General features: G+C 47.1%; 1 protein-coding gene across 1 annotated transcript in view; it reads left to right on the forward strand.

The window, feature by feature from the left end:
- The window catches only part of txlng (taxilin gamma), a 10286-nt gene extending 113 nt beyond the window's left edge, over positions 1-10173 (forward strand). The window contains exons 2-11 of the mRNA XM_079998316.1: positions 1762-1879; positions 3322-3469; positions 3573-3664; positions 4511-4681; positions 5084-5278; positions 5359-5478; positions 5693-5767; positions 6763-6855; positions 7057-7152; positions 7378-10173. Coding sequence (XP_079854442.1) covers positions 1787-1879; positions 3322-3469; positions 3573-3664; positions 4511-4681; positions 5084-5278; positions 5359-5478; positions 5693-5767; positions 6763-6855; positions 7057-7152; positions 7378-7683 — 1389 coding nt within the window. The 5' untranslated portion in view covers positions 1762-1786 and the 3' untranslated portion in view covers positions 7684-10173. The remainder of the gene's footprint in view (positions 1-1761; positions 1880-3321; positions 3470-3572; positions 3665-4510; positions 4682-5083; positions 5279-5358; positions 5479-5692; positions 5768-6762; positions 6856-7056; positions 7153-7377) is intronic.
- The last annotated feature ends 394 nt before the right edge of the window (positions 10174-10567 follow it).

Genomic DNA, 10567 nt, shown 5'->3' on the forward strand with positions numbered 1-10567 from the left:
GTCACCCTCACGCAGATGTGTTACTCGGCGGAAAGAAAGTAAATTTCAGGTGTTAGCCGCACGGTTAGCCAGCGGTTAGCACTGGGTGCTAGCTATACGGCTGCGTTCAAGTCCCGTGTGAGAGTGGGAACTACGGCAACGTCCGACCGGGAAGCCCACATCATGGGAGCTGTCGAGCACTTGACAACCCGTGTTTTACTTTTTTACCCCGATTTGTTCCAGTAGACGCCACTAACCGAGGAATGACATGGACCTCATTAGCCCGACTCAAAGGAAACACGTTCACCATGAACCTTAAACTGTAACACATCGGTTTAATATCCATGCAAAGTGTTGTTTACTATCGCATGAAAAACGACCACACGCATCTATGAAACACCACTTATCCACTCATTCACTATTTCGTTATTTTATATGTGTATTTCTATATTGTAAACGTTACCTTACTCGCTTCTGCTGTTCTCTGGTGCATTACATCTTATTTAATTCTATTACCATGTAAAACGGACGCGAACCCTTAGTTCCCCGTTGGATGATCGCAATTCCAAACTCTCCCATTTGACGTGAACGCAGCGCAGCCTGGGTTAGCTTCGGCCTCGCGTGTGACAAAACAAAACAAACACGCGTGAACGTGGATCCGAGTGGAACCTGCTCGGATCGAACGGCGTCCAGCTACATGCTGCAAGGTGTCAACGGCTGCATGCTCAGAGTTCAAAGATTAGCATTATATTTTGTTAGTTTGCTGATGTCTTCATAATACGTGGAACCTGTCAATGTTAATTATTGTGGTCAGCTTTATGACCCAGTTAACAATCTAATGTTGCGATACATTTCTAAGCACATTACCATATCCTAATAATTTACAGTATTCATTTATCGTATTCATTTACTGTGTTTAACATCAGTAATTCCACAATACTTCATTTCCACTTGCACTTTCACTTCGTTTTCACACAGTGAGAAAGCTGCGATTACACTGCCAACGTGTGCACTGTAACTGATCCCTGTGCCTTTGAGTTAAAGTGGTAATCCGTTAAATAACTTTATTAAATGCCATACGATCCTTTTTTCGTTTGGCTGGCGCTCGATCAGAAACTGACTTTGAATGTATTTGTGTTCTGCATGTGCTCCTGTATTTGCTTGTTTACATCGTTGGTGGCGGGGTCTGCCTTTCCCGGCACTGATGCCGTCGATCAGCCGCGGTGAATTAGCTAAGCAGCTTGGCTTGTTGTCAGTAAACTGTCGATATGGACGAACATTCGCAACAAAAATATATCCCCATCAACTCAAGTGACCCAGAAAAAGTTTCAGTTCCGAATGGAATTTAGTGTCATCCACCCATAATAGACTATAACCACTTTAAACTTGAATTTCATGAGCAAACAAAATTGCCCTTTTGCAGTCATTTAAATGACTGTTTCAATTAAATTCTCAGATCTGTGTAGAGGGATGACAATAAGACCCACCCATGTGGTATATTATGTTTTTTGAATATTTTCTCATCCGCTGAGTCTGACAACCAATTCTATGTGTAGACACAGGGAAACTGTTTTAGACACCAATCTCTTTAATGCCAACAGTAAGAATGTATTTATCTGAGCATGTATACCAAATGAGCTTTATTGTATAAGGCTCTGCTAAACTGCAACCCTACCTGTAGACAGCATGGCACTGTGACAGTGTTTGAAGTCAGTATTGTTCACTGTATGATAACATGATTAATGGATCGTCTTTGTAATTTTACTTTCACTTTCACTTCAGCATATTACTTTGTGGTTGAGCAGCGATGGAGGCGACCGGCGTGTGTGAGATCGATGTAACAAAGAGAAGAATAGTGGGAGGCAGTGATTCACCACCTGAGCTGCACAGTCCCTGTCAGGTAAGCAGCATCTAGTTTTTTGTAATGTTCTTTCAATTGAAAGGTATAAACTGATCAGCCACAACATTTAATCACTGACGGGTGAAGTGAATAACATTGATCATCTATTTCCAATGGCACTGGTCAAGAGGTGGCATATATTAGGCAGCAAGTGAAGAGTGAGTTGTTGAAGTTGATGTGTTGAAGCGGCGTAAGCATCGGATCAACTTTGACAAGGAGCACATTGTGATGCTGGACGACTCGGTCAGAGCATCGCCAAAACCACAGGTCTTGCGGGGTGTTCCTGCTATGCAGTAGTTATAACCTACCAAAAGTGCTCCAAGGAAGGACGACCGGTGAACCAGCAACAGGGTCATGGACGTCCATGGCTCATTGATGCACGTGGGGAGTGAAGTCTAGCTCGTCTGGTTCGATCCCACGGAAGAACTACTGTAGCACAAAGTGGTGAAAAAGTGAATGTTGCTATGATAGAAAGGTGTAGAACACACAGTGCATGGCAGCTTGCTGCGTGTGGGAGCGCTCACAGTGTCCATGTTGACCCCTGTCCACCCCTGAAAACACCTACAACGGACACATGGAAGAAGGTGGCCCGGTCTGATGAATCACGCTTTGTTTAACATCATGTGGATGGCCGGGTGCGTAATTTACCTGGGGAAGAGATGGCACCAGGGTGCACTATGGGAAGATGGCTAGCCAGTGGAGGCAGTGTGATGCTTTGGACAATGTTCTGCTGGGAAACCTTGGGTCCTGGCTTTCATGTGGATGTTTCTTTGACACGCACCACCTATCTAAACATTGTTACAGACCAAAAACACCCCTTCAAGGCAACAGTATTCCCTGATGGCAGTGGCCTCTTGCAGCAGGAAAATGCATCCTGCCACGCTGCAAAAATAGTTTGGGAGGGTTGAGGAACATGACAAAGTTCTCAAGGTGTTGACTTGGCCTCCAAATTCCCCAGATCTCAATTAGACCGAGCATCTGTGGGGTGTTCTGGAACAACAAGCCCGATCCATGGGGGTCCCACCTCACAACTTCCAGGACTTAAAGGATCTGCTGCTAACGTCTTGGTGCCAGATACCACAGGACACTTTCAGAGGTCTTGTGGAGTCCATGCCTCGACCGGTCAAAACTGTTGTGGCGGCGTAAGGGTGACCCACATAATATAAGCCAGGTGGTTCAAAAGTTAAACTATAAAGTGTTCCAATTTGCTACAATTAAGACGCACACTGTACCGCGACACTATTTTGTGAATTATCAGCAGAAACAATATTTGCATAATAACAGCAGGAAATACCTATATTTCCCATTTACGCTTCAAACAGACAAGATCATCTGTTAAGAGTCACAGGATTAATACTTTCCTCCACAACCTGAATACCTGTTTGTCTCAGTGTCTCTGAGAAGGGATCTAATATTTGGTGTGGGTCTGTGTTTCGCATCAGGAGGAGGTCGGGGAGTTCGGCCTCGGGGTGTGCTGCCCCGAGGAGGTGAGGGGGGAGACTCCGGGTCGGGAGGACAGTCCCAGCGACCTGGGGGAGGCAGAGCTAGATCCTGGAGGAGACCTCAAGAGCCGGGATGAGAAGGCTTTTGGTAGGCCGTACACACGCTGAAAAGTTAGCAAAGGCATCTTTTGTTGCTGGTGCTGTTTTGTGAGTTGGTGCGGAGAGGAAACTTCTTTTCTCTCGTGTTCCAGGGAACGAGGTTCTCCTGCTGATGCAGGCTCTGAACTCCCTCGCCACTCCCGAGGAGAAGCTGGCCGCACTGTGCAAGAAGTATGCAGACCTGGTGAGTCAGGACAGTCCATTTGGGAGTCTGTGGGTCGGAAAATGCTTCAAATCTAAAATTAGGGCCAGAGATTGTACTGAGAATTCTCAAATACAGTTTTTATATTAAGGGTATTCAATTGTTTGCTTCTCATCAAAAAACATGTATAAGTGTATTCATGCAGTGAAGCGACAACGGAGATGTTGACAGCACTGAGGGACATAAAAGGACAGGACTTAAGTAATTTCCCCCTGGGATTATTAAAGTATTTCTGATTCTGATTCTGAAAACAAAAATATAGAAAGTGTAAATGTATTTTAGGTTGAGAACTCAAAATATTTCTCTTTCCATAATCTAATGTTCTCAAGGAATCTAACTGTCGGTTCTTCGATTATCTTGACAACCGTCCATCCGATCTACTTCACACTTGGCGGATGTATGGCTGGGGACAAAGACGTGCAGTGTCGAATTTGGTGCAATTTTGACGTGCAACACGTCATATTAATAAACTTTGAATGAAGAGCGAGGCTTCAGGGCTCTGCGACTGTTTTTTCCCGGGGTGTGACTTAAACCGGCAGTTCCGTCTTCCATTGTGAAACACAGGACTGAATCTCTGACATATTGTTAACATGTGCCATTCAAATGTCCTGGAAAGTCTTTGAATGGCTTTTTGAACGGGCATGCATAGTATGATTAAAAATTCAATGGAAACGTGTTTCTTCTGTTTACTTAGGAAAAATACAATGAAAAAGTCTTAGAAAGGAATTAAATATCCATTCTTTACCTGCATATACCCTGTAAAATCAATATTTTAGGACTCGATCTGAAACTGCTTCGCCGTTCTGTGTCTTTGACGTGTGTTGCCAGCTGGAGGAGAGCCGCTGCATCCAGAAGCAGGTGAAGGCGCTGCAGAAGAAGCAGTCCCAGATCGTGAAGGAGAAGATGCACCTGCAGGGCGAGCACAGCAAGGCCATCCTGGCACGCAGCAAGCTGGAGAGCCTCTGCCGCGAGCTGCAGAGACACAACAAGACACTCAAGGTACCAGGGAGCCAGAGGCTGCAGGATGGGGAAACAGAATCAAGTCATCTTGAACCGAAGACCTTCAATTGCTTTAAGTAGTCTGGAGATCAGATCTTTAGTGCTACATTGTTTGAGTCTGATTCAAAAAAAAAAAGGCATTTGTTGCCAATGTCTTTTAATCACAAAATGGACTTTAGTAATGTTGTAAATGTAAAATGTTGTAAATCCTGTATTTATTTTTTTTATTTATTTTTTTAAAAGGACGAGAGATTTAGAACTTTGAACAGTTTTCCTAACGCAAAGGCATGAGACTGTTATGGTCCAAAATTCTAAACGTACTATAGCTACACCTCAGGCAACACCCTGCTCTCTGCAAACATTTTGGGCATCCACCCATTGTTGATGCTGTTCCCCCGACAGGAGGAGAACTCCCAGCGCTCCAGGGAGTACGACGAGCAGAGGAAGGAGGCCATGCTGCACTTCCAGATGACGCTGAGCGACATCGAGCTGCAGATGGAGCAGCACAGCTCGCACACCAGCAAGCTGCGGCAGGAGAACTGGGAGCTGGCCGAGAAGCTCAAGAAGCTGATCGAGCAGTACGAGCTCCGGGAGGAGGTGACACGCCGGCCCCGGAGGATGTGGAGCTGCCGTTGGAAACCATGCGTGACTCTAATTCAATGTTTTCACCCCCTCAGCACATGGACAAGGTGTTCAAGCACAAGGAGCTGCAGCAGCAACTGATGGACGCCAAGCTGCAGAGACTCACCGAGATGATGAGAGAAGTGGAGGAGAAGCAGCAGCGGGAGAGAGAGTTTGTGAGTCTCAACAGGAAGTAGTGTGGCGGAAGCTCAAAGCACTGACATCGAACCCGGTCCCTTTCCAAGGCAACATTCTAGTCTTGCCCCCCCCCCCCCCCCACCCCCCCCAAGGTCTGTTGTTTTAATCATGGGGGAAAAAGGTTGTTGATGACTTTATTGTCAACAAACGTGATACTGGTGTTCAGCAGCTGAGTCTCTTGTTTCTCCATAGCTGCTGAAAGACGCCACTGAATCCAGACACAAGTGTGAGCTTATGCGGGAGCAGGAGACGCAGCTGAAACAGCAGGTTCCGACCTGAACACACACACACACACACACACACACACACACACACACAGTTTCCTCTAGAAATGTTGAATGAGCGGTGGTGCTTCCTTTTTACAGAACTAACCTTCTGTCAAAGTCTCCACAGCTTTCAAGTGGTTTCACTGTGGTGATGATGTTCTTTAAAAGGGCGTGGCGTATTTAACATGGAACAACACTCACATGGAGTCATTCTGACCCACGATGAGTCACCGGCTTTCAACTCGCTGGGACTTTGAACTAAACGTAAACCAACATGAATGCTGGATTTGAAACACAGCATGTTGACTGAACACCAAAACACCAGGCGGTGTGTGCGACACAAAGCCACGTTTCTCTGACAAAGTCGTAAGCAAACTTGTAGATTATTTTCTTGGAAACCTGTAAGAGTATGCTCTCGTCAAGTGAAGATATACTCATATAAAATACATTCATTTTCCGATTGCACAGGTGAGGTGGGGGTGAAGAGGGTGAAACTGCAGCTGCGTTTCCACCCAAAGTACCCGGAACTTTAAGTCCCAGGAATTATTTTTCAAGGAGCTAAAAGATTCCTTCAGTTGGTTGTTTTCTGAGTTTCCACCGCGGTGGAAAGATCTAAAAATGAGGATGAAAAAGCGACGGCTGTTTGGAAAACACAAACAAGGTCAACAAGGTCCGCTGAAAACCCCCACGTTGACCTTGTCCAGCCCCCGTTTTAGGAGGAAACGCGGCCGACCGACAACAAACTGTACATACAGTCGGTTTGTAGCTGCAGATAAAAAAAAAGGGGGGGGCTGAAATAAAATGCTGCGAGTACTCGACCAATCAGAAATGGTCAGCGGCGTAAGCCCCGCCCCTAGAGTTCCTGTACTTTTGGGAAAGCACTGTCACCCGACCAAGCAGGCACGTTCTGGTCCCCGGAACTAAATTTAGAACCTGGTCCCTGCGGTGGAAACGCAGCTCGTGTTCATCGTTTCTGACTTGATGTGTGTGTCTCAGCTGTCTCTGTACATGGACAAGTTTGAGGAGTTCCAGAGCACGTTGGCTAAAAGCAACGAGGTGTTCACCACCTTCAGGCAGGAGATGGAGAAGGTGAGTAAACCACAGTCTCTCTCTCTCTCTCTCTCTCTAACCAACCGCTGGTTTGTTTAGTGTTTAAAACAAAAAAAAAAACGTCATGGAGATCATTGAAATGCAGATCATCAGCACCACCTTCAGACTTTCCATCCCAGGATGAGTCAGGACACACACTGAACCGGTTCATATGGTGGCGGCCATGTTGTTTCCCCTCAGATGACCAAGAAGATCAAGAAGCTGGAGAAGGAGACGAGCCAGTGGAGGAGCAAGTGGGAGAGCAACAACCAGGCGCTGCTGCAGATGGCGGAGGAGGTGAAGCACTGCCTCCACCTCTCCACCTTAAATGTATCAAACACAGGTTCATGAATACATGTACCTGGAAGCCTCCATTTGAAAGCATTTCAGACTCTTAACTTTATTTGAACAACACGCAGCCACGCCCCCTCCATGAAGCTGATATTCAACAGTACTTTGTCACTTCAGTTGTTTAATTGATATAATGCAGCTTTGAAGTGTTGAACGGTCGTGTTTGTGCAGAAGACGCTGCGTGACGGGCACCTGAAGGCGCTGCAGGGGAAGCTGGAGCTGCTGGAACGGCTCTGCAGAGCGCTGCAGAAGGAGAGGAACGACCTCAACAACCGACTGAGCGTGCTGCAGGACCCCCCGGGGCCCCCCGCCGACGCCCCGGCGGACCACCCCGGCCCGGGGGGCGGAGGGGAGGAGGGGGCCCACCCGGCTCCCGGACCCCCGCCCGCACCGGAGGAGGAGCCCGGAGAGACGACGGATGAAAGTAACCCCGTCGCCCCCTCCACGGCCCCGCCCGCCACGCAGAGCCAGGGCTAGCGGATCCGCGCGGCCCCTGAGGGCCGCAGTATGTGAATGTGGGAGGGGGGACCGGGGGGGACCGGGGGGGACGGGACCCACAATGCACCAGTAAACAGATTCCTCCTTGGATTTAGTTCATAAGAAAATTCCTTTTCTCCAGAGTGTTTGGTTGGGATCAGATTGTAAGATTTTACGACTTAGCTCTTTAATACTTGATACTGCGTCTTTTCTACCGTAAATGTATTTTCATAGAGAACCTCCACCCAAACGGAGAACCTCCACCCAAACAGAAGCTTGGAGTCCAGCTCACTTTTTCATCCCGCTGCTGCTTTCTTTGTCTCCTCGAGCCTCTGATCGGCTTTGTACGTTTCAGATGTAGTTGATGTAGCATCCGCTCCTCCGCACTTCCTCGTATATTGGCTACAGGGTACTTTTACTTTGAAACACAAGCACTTCCAGTAGATTCCAGCCCCAGCTGCTGAAGTTCCAAAAAACAAAAAAACAAAAACACACATATACACACACACACACACACACACACACACACACACACACACACACACACACACACACACTTCAGAATCCATCCCCCGCCTCCCCCTCCATCTCTCCAGAAAGCGTTGACACGTTGAGCCGCCTCCTTTTCAAGTCATGTTTAACAACTAAGGGCTGAATCCTCCTCCACCACTCGACTGGTGCTGTAGCTACATGGAGCCGTTTTTGGGATGTATTTAAAACAAAACAAAAAACCCCGAACGACGGGAGTGGATGCGCTGTCGTAGCGGAATCCCGCGTGGGAGGGGCTCGGTCTGTACCGACAGGGGACGAGACGGATTCCATCCGCCCAGAGAACTCCACCTGAGCGCAGCCCGAGCGGAGGAGGGAAATCCGGGTTCAAAGAGTAAAACTCCGTCCTGGGATTTAGAGTCAACCGCGTGGATCCCACGTCGACGGAGGAACGGCGGGCGATGGGCGCGCGGCTGGAGCTGAAACATGGAAAGGGGATTTCTACTTTCTGAACCTGGACTTTTTCCACCTCCGCTGAGGGAGTCACTGTGTTTTCGGGGCGTCGGCGTTTTTTTTAAGTGTCCTCCACGCGTGAACGAGCAGGAAGAGGAAATACACACCTTGGTTTTGGATTATAAGATTAGTTTTAGTCTCAGAATAAAGTTCTGTTTAATAACATTTCCATGTTGATTTAATAAAGAAGCTTCTTTTGATACTTGACAACGGAGGTTCCTCTGTGGAGTTAACCATCTGATACTTAAATAACACCACCTTTGATTGAAAACAGCAGCTCTGAGGTTCTGTGTGAAGAGCCAGAAGAGTCTGAATGTAGAATGTAGCAGAACCAAAAGCTGGAAAAACCGTTTACTTCAGCCAATTTAACCCTGGAGCGCGGGAGGTTATTTGGGTTGTTATTCCTAAGTTTGTCTTAACCGGCTTAATTCGATGTTAGCTCAACAGCATGTGCAATGTTCACCAAAAAAAACACATTTACAATTTTTAGAGGATGAAAATAGTATTCATCCGTGTCATTTGACAGGTGTATGGTATTCCAGGGTGTAGATGGACCCAGATTGTTTGTGTCTCGGACCCGGCTATGCAACCCCCTTCAGTCAAACTCAGAACCACCGACCGGTTCCTCTGAGCTGCAGGTTCCTCCTGAGGTGTTTGTTTCGAGCCCATATTTACACCTTGGATTCTCTTTCCTGACTTGGTGTTTGTTGCCTGCGCTGTATTTGTACAGATACAGGAGAAACCAGAAATGTCCAGAGTTTTTAAAAAGCCTAATGCTGCCTCCACTTTCCGCGGGGTAACACCTGGTTGACTGAATTTAAATATATAGACCAAATAAATTTGCTTTGAAGTTTAGTAGTCGATGGTGTTTTTTGCCCTTTGGTGGCGGATCTCTCGCCCCCTTCAACATTCCCCTCCAAAAACAAGGCGTCGGTCTTCCACCCCCGTGGGTTTTAGAGACGTGGAAAGGTCCGGGTCCAGAAAGTCGATTCCCGTTTCCATGTTTTCGCTCGGGCCGTGCACCGATCAGCTGGTTCTCCATCAGTCCGAGCTCCGGGTCGGAGCCAAATCCCGATTCAGAGCTTCCACCTCGGGGTTTTTAAACAGACGCAGACGAACGGGCAGGTCTGCGCTCCGGCCGCACCTTTGTTTTCCTGCTTGTCGGCGGGAAAAGGAAAAACAGGAAATCTAAAGTGAGCCTCCTCCCTGGTTCAAGGTGGCGGCTTTTGTTGTTTTTCTTCTTTCGAGGGGAGAATTTTGGCATTAACTGTCTCTTTGTTTTGGTGTCGCCCCAGATCGATCCTCAGGTAATGTCAGAATCTACCTCTGCAGGCTCGACGCAACTGTGAACGAGGAGTCATAACCGCTACAGAAAGCTTTATTTTCTAATAGAACCAACACCCCGCTCCCCCCTCACCGCCACCCGTGTTGAGATTGTACAACGTTCTTAACAGTCCTGTCTTGCTTTTCAATAAACATTTTGTAGAATTTGCAATAGTTCGTGTTCATGTCATTGCACTCCCCAAACGGTGTTTCAAGCTCTTGCACCCGTCACATGAAATAAAGTGATGACTCTACGGGGAAAACACACAACTGTGGAAAGAAATGTCAAAAAAAAATCAATATTTAAAAAGGCTTCAATTTGACCCTTATATCCCACAATGCAACAGGAAGGAATGAAGCTCGGAATCCAGCAGCTGATTTGCGCTAGTGGAGTCATTTTTACCTGTGACTTTGCGTAGAAATAAAAAGGTGACGGCAGAAACGACCGTGGCACTGACTCCACCTTAATTCAGCCAACTCACTTTAATACAACCCTAGAGTTTTAGGATCGCAAATATTATTCACCAGTTAATATCTGGCAGTTAAATATCTAGCAATC

This window comes from Zeus faber (assembly GCF_960531495.2).
Source record: "Zeus faber genome assembly, chromosome: 3".
Taxonomy (NCBI): Eukaryota; Metazoa; Chordata; class Actinopteri; order Zeiformes; family Zeidae; genus Zeus; species Zeus faber.